The sequence below is a fragment of the Lycium barbarum genome, chromosome 12 (assembly GCF_019175385.1).
Source record: "Lycium barbarum isolate Lr01 chromosome 12, ASM1917538v2, whole genome shotgun sequence".
NCBI classification, from domain to species: domain Eukaryota; kingdom Viridiplantae; phylum Streptophyta; class Magnoliopsida; order Solanales; family Solanaceae; genus Lycium; species Lycium barbarum.
The window spans coordinates 64,158,814-64,175,782 of record NC_083348.1 but is presented as its reverse complement, the minus strand read 5'-3'; the positions used below and the strand labels follow the sequence as shown (position 1 = coordinate 64,175,782).

At 34.8% G+C, this 16,969-nt stretch overlaps 1 protein-coding gene across 1 annotated transcript; it reads left to right on the top strand.

The window, feature by feature from the left end:
- The first annotated feature begins 589 nt into the window (after nt 1–589).
- Nucleotides 590–9,217, top strand: LOC132622843 (BEL1-like homeodomain protein 4). The gene is made up of 5 exons (XM_060337511.1): nt 590–887; nt 1,122–2,374; nt 3,841–4,223; nt 6,338–6,398; nt 8,650–9,217. Exons 2-5 carry the CDS (start codon nt 1,247–1,249, stop codon nt 9,109–9,111), a joined length of 2,034 nt encoding a protein of 677 aa, XP_060193494.1. The 5' UTR covers nt 590–887; nt 1,122–1,246; the 3' UTR covers nt 9,112–9,217.
- Nucleotides 9,218–16,969: the final 7,752 nt, after the last annotated feature.

Sequence of the window (16,969 nt, the reverse complement as noted above, 5' to 3'; positions counted from 1 at the left end):
AACCAGTTTGGTGAGCGACCATTTAAATTTATTCTTCAATAAAAATTAATACTGTAGTTGAGTGAAAAAGGAGGTGAGGAAGAAGAACAACTAAATTTTCTCCCTTATCCCTATTTCTTTCTTGTGTGTGCGCTCCTCTGAGACAGAGATGCGTGATTTTAAATTTTCGTTGGGCACAATTTCAGCTTATATGCATTCATAGAATAATTTTTTTTTAATATTATTAAATTATCTAAAAAAAAATTACAAGTCATTGTTTATAAAAGGACAATTCAATGCACGGAGCATCACACATTTTTCACACCCCAAGAGGGTTCAATGTAGGCAACCTATTATGACGCAAGTACTATCAGTGATTGATTTCATGACTCGAATTTGTAATTATATGTCAGTTTACCATAACTCCAAAGTTCCCCTTCTATATGTCTATGTCTATAAAGAGTAAAATTAATAAAGAGTACTAATTTGAATTAATGAGGCAGGTTACCTATTGCTGCAAGTTAAAAGTGCAAATATTATATATTATCGACGTATAATTCTATAACAATATATATAAGAAAAACTACAATAAATCACACTATCAAGAAACTCCATCTCTATTTTAAAAGTATACTTTATTGTTGTTACTTATTGGACTCTCTCTTTCCAGAAGGCGATTGCAGAGACAACAATCACTGCAAATACAAAAAGTAACAAAGGAGAGACAAAGACAGAGATAGAGAATGAAAGTAAAAACGATAGCCTTACAAACAAACAACTGATACAGAGAGAAAGAGAGAAATTCTTTCATTAGTTGAAGCGATCCTTAATTTTCTTTTTGAATCCTACAGAAGTGAAAACGATAACTGAGAGCCTTTGCAACCTTTTCCGACCTGCAATTCCATGAGGTAATTATATTCTGCCGCTTAAATGGATAAAACTGAAGTTCTTTTTTGAATAAAGAAATTGAAAAAACAAAAAAGTCTCTACTTTGATTCTTTCTCCCTTTTCCTCTTTGCACCCTTTTTTATACTTTCCTCACTTCTAATTATAGTTGTATCGACGATCTCTTTGTTGTATATCTATGAGGAGTATCATAAACGTTTATTTATTTTTACTATCTTATGCTCGATCCATGGTAGACTGAGCAAAAGAAGGAGGTGGGTTAATTTATCGTGATGCTGGAAGACAAGAAGATGATTAGATGAGATAGTCATACACTTCAACCGTCCAATTTTGAGAGAAGTTCAATTCTTCGAATAATCCTATGTCCCACGATTATTATCACCAAGGCCTTTCTAGTTTCTCGAGTGGATTCGAGAGACCTCAAGACCAACAACAACAACAACATATAGCCCACCAGATCCGAGGAGAAAAATTAACAGTAGAACGGTTTGAGCCGCCACTGCGCATGGTATCCACCAATGAAGAAGAAGGAGAATCAAGTGGAATCCAACGTTATGAGACAGCCGGAATGTTGTCTGAAATGTTCAATTTTCAGACGATGGCCGCGGCGACTACTGCAACTGAGTTGTTGCAGAGTCAATTGTCTCATAATTATAGACACCAGAATCAACAGCCACATCATCAGCAACTGCAACCTCCAACCACGGATTTAGGGAATGAGTGGTTTGGTAACCGACAAGGGGTCGTAGTTGGTGGAAGTTTGCAGGTACCATCAGGAGATGCAAAAGATGTGAATTCAAAGGTATTGAATAACCGTGATAGTGTAACTGCGCATTATCAGCGTCAGCACAATCACATACCAAGTATAAATACGGCGGAGTCCATGCAACTTTTCCTTATGAATCCACAGCCAAGGTCACCAATATCACAGTCTTCTTCCCAACCTACTACTTCACCTCTTCAAGGGTTTCCTAGTCCAGCAGGAGGGCATTTCGGTCAATTCACATATGGAGGAGCAAGTACCACGGGGAACCACTTTAATGCCCCTAATGTAAATGTAATTGAAGGACAAGGCCTTTCATTGTCCTTGTCATCTTCTTTACAACATTTGGAAGCAGCCAAGGTGGAAGAATTAAGGATGAGCAGTAGTGGGGGAGAAATGTTGTTTTTCAATCAAGGAAGTCAAAATCATCATCAATTTCATCATGTTGGTTTTGGTTCTTCACTTGGAATAGTCAATGTGTTGAGGAATTCTAAGTACGCCAAAGCTGCACAAGAGTTGTTGGAAGAGTTTTGTAGTGTTGGGAGGGGTCAATTATCCAAAAAGATCAACAAAGTTTCCAAGAATAACGACACAACATCAGCATCTAACCCTAGTGGCAGTAATAATAATTCATCTTCTTCAAAGGATATCCCTCCTAATTTGTCAGCTGCGGATAGGCTTGATCATCAGAGAAGGAAGGTCAAACTTTTAACCATGCTTGATGAGGCATGTATAATCTTTCTCCCTCTCTCTATTTCTCTATAGAATTAACTAGGGGCTTATCCAGAATTTAAAAATCATGCGTTCGAGTTAGAAATTCTATCACAACTCAATTTACTAGGCTCGAAATCTATTTTTATGCTTATTTAGTGAATTTCAACTTATAGTATATAATTTGAGTCAAAATTATTGAGTTAAGATAAATCCGTACATTCGCCTCTGGGTCAATGACCAATCATTGTTGTTTATTTAGTACTATGTTAATTAATTGAGTACAACTTAAAACCACAAGAAAGGGAAGGATTAGAAAATTAAGGTAGTTGGAGGAATCTTTTATAATATAGAAAGCCGGCTAAGAGAGAAATAGGTTTGTGAAGTCCATAGATTTGAGTAGGTTGAGTTTGATTTCATTTTAATTTAGAAATGAGTATTTAACAGGTGGTGTGTTAAGCATAACATAAGATTTTGGTTTGGTAATCAGCTCGCACTCTTCCATCAAGCTAAATCCTTCTGCCAAAGTATGTTAACCCTCCAGCAGTAGATATTACCCTTAAATGCAATATGATTGTACGACCAACAGATTTCAATACAGACAAAAAAAGTGATGCTTATAAATCCTTCTGCGAGAATATGATTTACTTTATTTTGTTTCTTGATACATTATATTATTATTATCGCTGTATTGTGAAAATGCTAAGCTTAGGCACATGCAACAAAAACACACATAGGATATTCTTTCTTCAAAACAACAATCATTTCCCAATGTATTATTGCTCACATATACTATCAGCTTTCTACCTTCTTTTTTTTTTTGGTCAAACAGCTTTCTACCTTTTTATTAGAGTATACGTATTTATGTATCTTTCTTCTTCTTTTTTTCCCTTATTATTTCTATATTCTTGTTTGCTTGAATGGAAGGTAAAGTCACAATTTTAGGGAGTAGTTTTCTTGTTGAGGAAATTTGACTTCCCAGCTGCACCTTATCTTTTTCAACTAATGGAAGGCAAAGTCACAATTTTAGGGGAGGGTGTTTAATTTGTTCTCTGCTATTTCCTTATATCTCTTTTATTGGCAGGCAATATTAATAGGTAGTATTAGTTTAAAGGGTTTAAGTTATATACACAAACAATTATTAAATTATAGTAATTGTTATAAACACTTATTGTTATTGCAGATACCTTAACCTGATACAACAAAAATATTATAGACTGTCAGTGTACAAAACTTAAAGCTCTATTTTAAAAAGTATAAAATAGTAGAAAAATGTGATAGTGTAAGCAATTTTTTACTTCATCAGATTACCTTTACATGTTGTGACAGATACTTTGTCTTATTTTTAAGATTATAAATTCAACATCTCGAGCAGACTTATTTACAAATATCATTTCGTCATTTGTATAAGACTATAAATTGAGAGTGTAAATAAATTAACTTAAACTCTTATCTAAAATGATCAGTTGTTTTGCAAGCAGGTAGACAAAAGATACAACCACTATTGCGAACAAATGCAGATGGTAGTTAACTCATTCGATCTATTCATGGGTTTCGGTGCTGCACTTCCCTACACTTCACTTGCACAAAAAGCCATGTCTCGACATTTCAAGTGTCTAAAAGATGGCGTAACAGCGCAATTGAGGCAGAGCTGTGAAGTGCTGGGTGAAAAAGATGCAAGCACTTCAGGATTGACTAAAGGAGAGACACCAAGGCTTAAGGTGCTAGAACAAAGCTTGAGGCAACAAAGGGCATTTCAACAAATGGGAATGATGGAACAAGAAGCATGGAGACCACAAAGGGGCTTACCTGAACGCTCTGTCAATATTTTAAGGGCTTGGCTTTTCGAACATTTTCTCAATCCGTACGTCTTTCTTTCTCACTTTAACTTTTATCCTAATCATTGTTCCCTCCCATTCAAAATAATAGTTCACTGAGCCATTTTATTGTAGTTCAAAATAAGTATCCACTTACATAACCAAAAATGAATTAATTCTATTTTTTTAAATTTGCCCTTAATTACTCTAGATAATAAATTATCAAGAGTTTTATTATGTAAAAATAGTTTAGTCAAAATACTTTTTTTTGTGTGTGCAGGTGTTAGTATTTTCTTAAAGGGTGTGTTAAAGGCTAAGAGAACGCTTATTTTGAACCGGGAAGTAGTATTTTGTTTAATAAATTTTAATCAATATAATTATTGTATTGTAGTGTGTATGCATTCATACTTGTTATACACTGATATGCATTACAGACGATTACGGCTAGGTGGGTAAAATATTTTTTTGTGGCTTGGTTAAAATGTTAAGATCCCTCTAAAAATTAAGTCAAATAATATATTACAAAATGTTAAATTATACTAATATAGTGCGTAAGAAGATTATACTACTCCACTATATATAAGTTACTCCCTCCGTCTCATTATATGTGATCGTGTTTAACTGGTCACAAAGTTTTAAGAAAGAAGAAAGGAAAAAAAAATTGAAATTGATGATGTAAAAGAAACTAAAATTTTATGTGATTGTGAATAGTTTAATAAAAAATTCAAAATTAAATTGTCTCTAAATACAAAAAATGTTAATCCTTTTGGAACTGGCTAAACAATGTGTTACGTAGATGAGACTAAACAACTATATACTCCCTCTGTCCCATCTTAGTTATCACATTTCTCTTTTGCACGACTCTTAAGAAATCATAAATAAAAGATACTAGTACTATTTTTACTATTTTATCCTTATCTCTCTCCAAAATTGCACTATTCAATATTGGTTATATTCAAGAACAGTTAATGTTAAGAATAAAAATTAAATTTTATCTTGATTTTATAAAATGATAAATATTTTGAAATAAGTATTTTTAATAACATTGATGACTAATATGAGACGGAAGAAATATCTCTTTGTTGAAGTAGACTTGCATTTCATTTTGTAGACTCTACCTTTGTACCTTTACAAAATCAAAATCTTCAAATTTACCGCAGAACCAAAAGTTAATGACGAAAGTACAGATCCCATGATCATGGCATTATGATTGGACAAAATGAATTTTAGTCCAATCAGCTTTTATTAGTCTAACCTAAACGCATTTCCAGTACTCATAGATTTTCTTTTCTCTTTCTTTTCCCCTCTCTTTGCAGTCGGTGTTTAAAGGCACTGCTGGAATTCAGTCCTTTCTTCTCAGTTTAAATTACCTCTACTTTTTTGTGCACCACTTTTACCTTGCAGTACAATTTGTAGTGTCTGTCTGACTTAGGCATGCCTTTGAAAAGTTCTAGATTTCTGAGGTCATTAACGTACAATACCATTTCATTTATAGTTAAATAAAAATATTAAAATCAAAGAGTTTTTAAATACAAACATGTTAATTTTCTAAAGTGAACTAAAATGCAAAGACTATTTTACGCTCCCTCGATTTCAATTTTGTATGTTGTACTTTGACTAGACATGAAGATTAAGAAAGACATAAAGAACTTTTGAAATTTATAGTCTTAAATACTACGTCGTGATATTTATGTGGTTAAAAACTTTTAAAAGTTCCGATTTCAAGCATACCATAATATTTGCATGACCATCATTAAAAATAAAATGAAAAGTTAAGTCAAATATTTCCAAATTTAGATAGATGATATTCTCTTGTGGAAGGCAAATGTAGCGCTCATTAAGCTGATATGCATGGCAACAAGTTAACAATGACGATAAAAGCAAAAGAATCTATCTATCTATCTATCTAATGAATGAATGTTAAGAAAAATATCAGAGCTGCAGTTGTCTTCTCGCTTTAATCCTGCTTTTGCCAGAGCTACATGCTGAAGTTGGTCTTTCCTTTTTCGATAGCCACGCCAATATACATACAGAAAAAAGAAAGGAAAAAGTGTCAATTCTCATCTACGGATAAGGAAAGCATTTGCATCTCTTTATACGGTTTAAGTAAGGGATTCGTTCTGATAGTACTATCATTTTTCTGCTTATTTTTTTTCAACAGGTATCCAAGTGATGCAGATAAGCATCTGTTAGCACGACAGACAGGTCTCTCCAGAAATCAGGTTCACCCTCTCTACTCTAAATTTCTCTGACTTTCACATCCTTTTTCCTCTAGTTATTCATTATCTGCATAAAAAATTAAGGTCAAAGCTGCATATATATCCCTCAACTTTGCGATTTAGAGCCCGTTTGTATTGGCTTATAAGTTGCTGAATAAGCTGTTTTCAGTTTTTTTGAATGTTTGACTGACCAGCTTAAAGTCATTTTGTGCTTAAAATAAGCCCAAAAAAATAATTAGGCCCGTTTGACTTAGCTTATCTAAAACAACTTATAAGCTGAAAACAACTTATAAGCCAAAAAAAAAAAAAGTTAGGCTACCCCAATTTTTTTTTTTTTTGACTTATAAGCTGCTTTTTTTAAGCCCATCCAAATAGGCTCTTACAGCAGGTATACCCCCAACTTTGTAATTTAGAGTAGATATACCCTTCGTTAAAAAAGTGGTGCACATATACCCATGCCGTTATACAAATGGAGCAAATATATCCTTTTTGCTGCCAGAATTTTGTTTAAAAATCATTTAGCTTATCTTTTAATTAAGAAAATGTCACGTGGCTTTAAAAAAACAAGTCAACCCATTTCTTAAAGCCACGAGACAATTTTTGTTTTTCTAGTGGGTTGTTCGTTCGTTTAAACAAAATATTTCCTTGGCTTTAAAAAAGAAATAAGTCTACTCATTTTTTAAAAATAAACTAGACCCGATCCACTAGAAAATTTTTACCATGTGGCTTTAAAAAATAAGTCTACTAAAAAAATAGGTAGACTTATTTTTTAAAGCAACATGACATTTTTTAATTCAAAAACATGCTAAATGGTTTTTTAAAAAAATACAATGTTAAGGATTGTTCGGCAGCAGGGATTGAAAAAAATAACCCGAAGATAAAATTCTTCATAATATAATACTCTTTTTGTTCATATTATGTGACAGTTCCTTTTTAGAATGTTTTGAAAGAATGCCACATTTATATATTTGTAAATATATTAATAAGTTTAAATTTCTTATTTGACTCTTAATGACATGATTTTATTACTATACAAATATCATAACATGTTTAAGGTCATAAATTGCAAAAACATTAATTCACGTAAAACAAAATAGAGAAAATACTAGGTTTGGTTAGAGTGATTAAGAAAATGGTCTCTCAACAACTTATACTGCATTGGTTGGTGTCAAAAAAAAAAATTCATGCATAATTCTTTTATGAAGGGTTTGCTGGAGGTATTAATACTTGCATTAAATTATGCGAAAATAGATATATTAGTTATTTTGGGGTATAAGATGCGAAAATAGATAATGTGTGATAAAATATCTCTCAAAGTATGTAATCTCTAAATATTACTTAGTTCTTGCAATATTAATCACTTTACATAAATTCTCTCGTTATTATTTGCCGCATAAACAATCCTAGCTGCATTATCATTCTCGCATTATACTTGCGTTAATATGTAGTAGCCTAATTAAGCCTTTTTAACCAAATAAAGAAAAGCATGTGAACCAACCATCCCCTTAATATAGTATAGTTAAATCCAAAGATATTCGTGGGGTATACCTTACTGCAAAGGGTTTCGTTCTCCAGTTTTCCTTCCTTCGGATAAAGCAATGCCACAACTGTCTTTTGGCCCCCCTTCATATTATTCTTAGATTCTTTCCCCAAAGAAATAAATTCCAGACAAGTTAAAAGAAGAAATAGTAAAGTTTCAGAGGAATGTACGTACATCCAAACATTAGGACTCAAATTTACTAGTTGATACTTGATACTACTAATCAGTTACATTTTAGGTTGCGTTTGACAGGGCATGTTGTAGGAAAAATAATAATTTTAGTACATATATTACTAAAGTATTTTTTTCTCGAGATTGCATCATACGCCCCAATCAAAACTCATCACCAGGGGCGGAGCTAGGTAGCCACCAGGGGGCCGAACCCTCGGTGAAAAATTACATTATGTATACAAAGTTAAAATAATTTTTTTATCTATTATAAAAATAATTTTTTTATGTATATATAATAGATGTTGAAACCTTTGACTTCTTCGTGTATTTACTTCTTTATATATAAGATATTTGAACCTCTTATGTGAAAATCCCGCCACTGGTCATCGCCACCTTACTCGTAGACTCTAATAATTGTGTTTAAGTTTAGAGATTTTGTTTTTTAGGTCAGAACAGTCAAATATTTCATGGATCTGGTGACATCATAATGCTGAGTTAAGTATATTATTCTAGTCTCTATATAATGTTGTCTTATATATGCAGGTGGCAAACTGGTTCATAAATGCAAGGGTGCGGTTGTGGAAGCCGATGGTAGAAGATATGTATCAACGAGAAGCTAAAGAAGATGATGACATGGAAGATAATAATACTAGCCAAAACCAAAACATTACTAGCAATATCAATGCACAAACACCAACGCCTAATATTAGCAGTTCTTCTACCAATACAGCAACAACAGAAACAAAACCAGCTGCCACTGCCACAATTAATACAACAGTTGCTTCAGACAAAAGATCCCAAATGAATGCCCCAGAAAACAACCCTTCAATTGTTGCAATGAATAGCCATTCTTCCTCAATGCCAACTCAAATATTGCCGTCGATTCAAGATTCTGAAATTGGATCGACGATGATAAGATTTGGGACCACTTCGGGTGATGTTTCACTTACCTTAGGACTGCACCATGCAGGAAATCTACCCGAGAATACTCATTTTTATGGTTAATTAAGATTATTTTAATTTGAAGGCTGCTACATGAATCATAATATAGATATATATTGTTACCCCATTAGTTTATACTAAATTCTACGTACTGCAGCAAATTAAACCAGATTTTGCTTGCACATATAATTTTCCTCTATAAATCATGTTATGCCCTTCATCTCACAAGATAAATGATGAGAAACAGCTGCTTTGCCTTAGCTTACAACACACCCACATCTATATACTGTTAGGGGTCGTAATTGGTTGCGGGTCAGAAAGTGAATTTGTTCATGTAGTAAAACCAGCAAATCTAATACCGTATTTGGTAGCATTTCAGTTTCTATGTACAAAACTCAACATATACCAAGTATGGTGTTTGATTATCAGTTTACAATCCGCATAATCAAAACATGTATAAGTTATGAATCAATTTATGTATTATTTTATAACTAATACATGAATTAGTAATACCCGAATAACTAAAATCCTACATTACTAATCCTGACATAACTAATCTCTGCATTCCTAATAGTATCTGCATAATTTTAACCAGTAACAAAGCGACCTCTATAATTGTGTAGTACTTAACCAAAGATTTTAGTTTTGCTTCTTTGTATTCAGGATTTTGTACGACGTTAAGAGCGATACAAATTTTTAGACAAAAAAGAGACCCTAGTAACTTACTTCCTCAATATGTGGTGAGAACGTCAGTGTTTACTTATACGTACAATGTAATTTTTTAACTAAGGAGGTCGATCGGATGAACTCTTTCAATACCCTAGCTCCGCTGAATACTCAGTTTGTTTGTCCGCCCTTGGTTACAGGTGTCGGCTTTTCGTTTCTCTTGATTGTAATTCTCCATCAAATAAATTGAACTTTTCCTAAGATAAAGAACCTTATGTCAAAAAAAAATAAAAAATCAATATTTAAGGCTTGAATCATTAGGATTACTATATGTGGATGTAAAGGAAAGTATGCACGTAGAGATTTTTTTTTTTTTTTGAAAAACCCATTGACATAGATGACAACTTCTAAGGTTAAAGTCGGCTCCACGAGTCCATTGGCTACAATTTGGAAACAAAATAAAGTAATAAATGTGTAGTACCAAACAAGATGCCTGTTCGTGGACCCAAATTCACTAAGAGCAGATATTGGGGATCACGGGGACACATGCTGTTGTTTGGGCTTTTAAGATTGAACCTATCTTACACAATCAAGAACTGCATTTATTTCTTTTCCTTCTCATGATCCAAACAAGATTCTTTAGTTAATTTTTGCTTTTTTCTCTCAAAACAATACATATAAACGACAGTTGATTTGGTCTTGCCTTACTTGGGATAGTTGTACGTTACAATCAATGTTTACATATACTGTTCTGGCCACCACTCTTCTTTACCTGCCGAGCCCTACATTGCAAATAAAAACAAACTAATGCACCTAAATAAACATGTGAGATGAGGTTGAAAAGTATTTTCTTTTTTGGCGGGAGTGGTGGTGGTGGAGTTCAGTTTCCCACAAATCTCATTTCCAACCCCAAAAAGGAATAGAAAATTCGAAGCATTAGTGTCAATGCGTGTGTACTTTTCCGTATGAAATCCAGATATAAATGTTTAGTTTTGAAATACAACTTACAGATGTAAAATTATTTAAAAGAATTATGAAACACAACTGTTCATAAACATTTGAGAAAAATGGTGCCAAAGAAAAACATACTGCTATTCATTAGGGTAGAGAGTATGGTTGGACACTTGGCCTGTTTGGTAGAGAATGGTTGCGGCCTTTACTCTACCTAGTGAATCTACGAAGGGAACATCATTTGCATTCAATTCCACACTTTTCCCCTATAGCATAATCATTATAACCAGAAGCTATTTAAGGAGGTCTTCCTGTTATTTTCTAGGAATACTTTTTAAATGAAGCCTGTTAAACATACAAAAACAATTACCACAACAGCTATATATATTCAGTGGCAAAATAAAAAAATCTAAGTTACAAATAGGGTAAAGGGTCATATTTGCTCTTTCACTATGCGAAAACATTACTTAAAACATAGGTTTTGCTCATCGACATTCAGTGGGAAATTTGTGTAATAAAATATAATTTTTTCACTTCATTCCCACCGAACCAACTCACTGGGAAAACGCATGGTGGGAAACAGGTTCCCATTGAAACGCTGGAAAATTTCTTAATTTTTACGAGTGGAAACACTAGTATTTAGATTTTCCCCACCGATATTCAATGAAAAATTCAGTGGGAAAATAGAGATTTTTTTTAGTAGTGAAAGAATCAATTTTATCCTTAATCTGTCAGTATAAAAATACCTCATCGATAAATACCTAAATGGCTCAAATATATCCCTTCTCTGTTAATGTTGTCCAAGGTGGGACACCTAAGATCCCACGTGCCACTATCATTTTAATGAGATAGATGTTATGTGGCATGCCACCTTAACACCCCAACCAATTCTACACCTCCTCTCCACTTGTTCTTCCACCACTAGCATTTCCTTCCCATCCACCAATAACAAAAGGTATCCTTAAATCATTTAAGTAGCGACGTGGTATTATAAAAACTTAATGTTTTTAATTTAGAGTTATTACTTCCTAGATTGAATGTGCAGTCAATATATTTATGTATATGTTATTGCTTTATTATATAAAAATATAACACGTGAGTAAAAAAAAAAAATGGGTGCTTGAGCGCCCAATAATCTTTATGTAGGTCTGCCATCGACTACACCAAATTTATCATGGTATATATGATCACTTTCTCTAGAATGGAGGTGAGACCGTAGTTCAGATATCACTACGAGAAAATATGTCATTCCCATGGATTATTCATCGTCACAAGAAACCTCCAGCTACTTTAATTTATAGTAGTACGTAGCTGGCTTGTTCAGGGACCACGCTGTTTCAAAATGAGCACCATCAAAAGGCAATAAATGGTGAATGTTATTAGGTAATCAAATCTGTTACTCTCACAAACAAGAGTTTCATGGTTGTAACTCGATAATCATAAATACTCCTAATAAGCAGCAAGGACCACCTTTTCTCCAACAACGTCCAGATCACTAACTAAGAGGACCACACACACACCTAAATGCATATGTCTCACGTCCACCTTGTAGGAGCTCTAACTTATTTTTCGTTCAACTAATTTTTGAAAATTCTTTTATTTTTGTTTTCATTTTGGGTATTCATTTTGGGATCTTGACTAATCTCAATTCGCGTCGCATAAGGTTCATTAAAGGAGGAAACACAATCTTTTTCGTTTCAAGAACTCTAATTCAAGACTGCTAATTAAAGGTGAAGAAAATCCTATACATCCCAACACAATTCTTGATGGTGCCTTTGAATACTGTCTTGCATTTCTGTGAAGATTGGAACTATTTTTTAAGATTTTTGGATGAATTACTGGAAAATAAATAAAAATAATTAAAGGCAAATGTTCATTCATCAAGCATGCCCCTTACAGTAGGCCTGTGCACAAATCGGTTCAATCTGAATTTCCGAACCGATTCGAAACAATTCGGATAATTTAATTAGGATAATACAATTCGATTTCGATTTACAAATGCAATTATAAAATATTACGGTTTAACGGTTTGAATACGATTGACTTCAATTATCAACCGAACCGACTCGAACAAACCGAATTTATATGCCACTAGTGCTTAATATGACTAATACTCTAATAGTCTAACTATACATACGCTTAATAATTAATACTAAAGTAATATTTATTTAACTTTAGAAATGGTGCAAATGAATGTCTGCATGCACACCTTGCACCGGATATTCATGGCCTTCTTGTTGGCCTCAAGCTGACTTCCCTTTTGGTTTTTCATCTTTTCAGCGTTCTTCTCACGAGTCATCTTTGCCTTTTGACCATTGCCTCCACCCCCTAGTTTGTTTGTTCTTTGATCTTAGCCTGTACAAATTAGAATTTTTGTTTTTGTTTTTTGGAGGATGCAAACTATGCTTGTCTGCTTGCAAGTTGCAAGATGCTAAATTATTAATTTGGTACATGTAATGTGGTGTTGGCGGATTTGTATACTTGCACAAGTTGTCAAGCTCTTGTTTTGCTATTTATATGCTATTATGCTTACATTTTTATGATTTTTTCTTGGTTATAAAGCTGCAAATTTAGAATCTCATTATTTTTTGTTATGTTTACTCTAAAACTGAAATGAAATAGTCACTTGTTTAAATTTCGAATAAACCGAACAAATCGATTTGTGTAATCGAACCGAAATAATAAAAAACGAATCGAATTGAATCTAGAATGAATCGAGTTTGGTTGAGGATTTTAGAAAGTCAAAATTCAAAATTTCAACTCAATTATGGCCAAAACTGAACCGAACTGATTCGTGCACAGGCCTACCTTACAGACGATACAATGCATTATATAAAACCTAACATTCTATTCCTAAGACTGCCCACTCAAAAGACAACACGTGTATTGGGCTTAGGTAAATAAAGACTTCAGATTTTAAATGGGCTAAGCTGATAAGCCCAACTCCCACTCAGTGGTGACCCGAAATAATAAGCCCAATTACTGAACAACTAAATTAAAATCCCTAGTTCTTAATTGAAAATAAAAACACGATCTTTACTCCTCTTCCTCTCTTTCGTCACAATTCCATTCCCCTTAAAAATTCTTCTTCCCATTCAAGTGTCAAAGTTGGGGAACTGTGATTTAATCACTGCGTAATCCTCCCATGTTGCTTCATTTGGTGAAAGATTAGCCCATTGAACCAAGATTTGAGTCAGAGCCTTGTTTCCCCTCTTCACCATAGGACGATCTAAAACAACCATTGGTTCAGTCAAAACTTGTCCATCGTTGGTGCAATAAGGAGGATCTTTGGATGGAAAGATCATTTCACCCACCTTCTTCTTCAATAACGAGACATGGAATACCGGGTGAATTTTTTAACCAGGGGGAAGGTGAAGTTCGTATGCCACTGTTCCGATCTTGCGAAGAATTTCATAAGGACCAAAGAATCTTGCCGACAACTTGATGTTCTTCCTCACAGCCACTGATGTTTGACAGTATGGCTGTAATTTAAGAAAAACCCAATCTCCTACTTCGAAGATCCTCTCCGTTCTTTTGTTGTCAGCGTAGTGTTTCATTCTGTTTTGTGCCTTCTTGAGATTGTCTTGCAACACTTGATCTACTGCTACCAACTTCGTTTGTGCAATCAGCTCAAAAGTGGGTTGGGGAGGTTCATAGTCGTACAAGGCCTTGAAGGGAGTCATACCAATTGCTGAATGGTAGTTTGTATTGTACCAAAACTCTACGAGGCTCAAATATTTGCTCCATTCAAACGGTTTGTGTCCCGTTATGCATCTCAAGTAAGTCTCTAGGCGGTGATTGAGTCTCTCCGATTGACTGTCAGTTTGGGGGTGGTAGGCTGTGCTTGGTTTGAGCTGTACTTAAAGTCCTTTGAATAGTTCCTTCCAAAATGTGCTCACAAAAATAGGATCTCTGTAAAAAATTATTGAACTTGGAACTCCATGTAACTTATATATGTTATCCAAAAATAGCTGAGCCAATTGACTTGCTGTGTAAGGGTGTGTTAAGGCAAAAAAGTGAGCATACTTGGTGAATTTATCAATTATCACCAAGATTACATCTTTCCCCTAGACTTAGGCAGCCCAGTTATGAAATCCATGGCCAAATATTCCCATGCTCTGTTCGGAATGGGAATGGGTTGTAGAAGACCGGGGTAGGCAACATTTTCCTCCTTATTTCTTTGGCACACTTCACAAGATTTCACCAATGTCTTGATATCTTCGTGGAGGTTAGGCCAGAAAAATAGAGATTTTATTCTTTGTTAGGTTGCTAATATGCCAGAGTGACCTCCCCACGGTGTGCAGTGCAGCTCTTTGATTATTCTTTTTCTCAACTGACCACTGGTTCCTACCCATACCTTACCATGTTTTCTTAAAATTCCTTGCTCCAACTTAACGTCACTGACAGCAGCTGGGTTCACCTCTAACTGGGTCAAAAATTCCTGCGCTTAAGCATCACTATTGTAGCTTCCAATTAGATCATCTATCCACATAGGTTGAGTAGCGAAAATACCATGACAGCCTGCCTCCTCGTGATTTCTAGACAGGGCATCTGCTGCTCCGTTCTCGGCCCCCCTTCTAAATTGTATTTCGTAATTCAGTCCTAGCAGCTTGGTGACCCCTTTGTGTTGTAGTGAAGTGGTTATCCTCTGATTCTTAAGGAATTTTAAGCTGAAATGATCGGTCTTTATGATGAAATGATTTGGTTGAAGGTAGTGTCGCCATTTGTCAACAACTATTAATAGTGCAATTAGCTCTTTGTCATATGTTGATAACCCCAACTGCTTAGGGATAAGAGCTTGGCTTAAGAATGCAATTGGTCTCCCTTTTTGTGTCAAAACTGCTTCTACACCCTTCCCCCTCGTATCTACTTCCACCACAAAAGGTATACCAAAATCAGGAAGGGCTAAGACGAGTGCACATACCATAGCTTGTTTAAGATCCTCAAAGGCTTGTGTTGCTTCCATGTTCCATTGAAAATTCCCTTTTTTCAACAAAGTAGTCAGAGGCTTGCTGATAAGGGCGTAATTCCTTATAAATCTTCGATAGTACCCGATTAGGCCTAAGAACCCTCTTAACTCCCTGATTGACTTGGGTTGGGCCCAATTTAGCATGGCTTCAATTTTTGCTGCATCCGTATTAACTCATTCACCCGAAATTAGGTGGCCCAAATATTCCACTGATTTTTGTGCAAACAAGCACTTAGACTTTTTAGCATATAACTTGTGAAGCCTCAAAATGTCAAATACAATTTCCAGGTGCACCACATGATCATCTACATTGCTTCTATAAATTAAGATGTCGTCAAAAAAGACTAGGAAAAACTTACGTAGATGTGGACCAAAGATTTGGTGCATTAAGGCCTGAAACGTCGCAGGCGCATTAGTTAGCCCAAATGGCATAAATTTGAATTCCACAACCCATGATGTGTTTTGAAGGCTGTTAGATTCTCATCACCTTTTCGCATACGAATTTGGTGGTAACCCGAACGTAAATCCAATTTAGAGAAATATCTTGCTCCATTTAATTCATCTAACAAATCCTCCACTACTGGAATGGGGTATTTGTTTTTTATGGTAATTTCATTAAGCCTGCGAGAATCCACGTATAACCTCCACGTCGTATCTTTCTTTTTAACAAGTAACACTGGGGATGCGAAAGGCGAGACACTAGTGGATACTGTCTTAGCTTTGAGCATCTCGGCAACAATATCCTCGATTGCATTTTTTTGTTCAAACGAGTAACGGTATGGGCGCAAATTAACTGGCTTAGAACCGGGCAACAATTCAATATGGTGATCACAGGTCCGTGATGGAGGAAGTTCACTGTGCTCTTTGAACAAGTCCCCATAACGGTCCACTAAGTCCGTGATAATTTTTGGAACCTCTTTCTCTTGGGCTTTTGCTACATCCACTCATAACAACTGGGCCACATAGCTGCATTGCCCCTTTTCAATCATCCTTTCTACCCCTTTTGCTTCAATTGGCTCCAATTCCTGTGAATCAATTATCCCTTGCAACGTTATTAGCTTAGACTAACGAAAGAATGAGATACTAATAGGCTTTGTGTTAAGTATAATCGGTGCAACCGAGTCAACCCAGTCCATGCCTAAAACCATACCATACCCACCCACTTTAAGTAATCTCATGTCAAATTGGAATTCGTTGCCTTGCATGGACCAAGAAATATTCTTGCAAGCTTTATCACAAAACACAAACTGACCGTTGGCAACCTTAACCTTAATAAACGAGGTAATAAATCAACTTGGGCCTGTAAGTACTTTATAATTTGGGGCTCTACAAAAC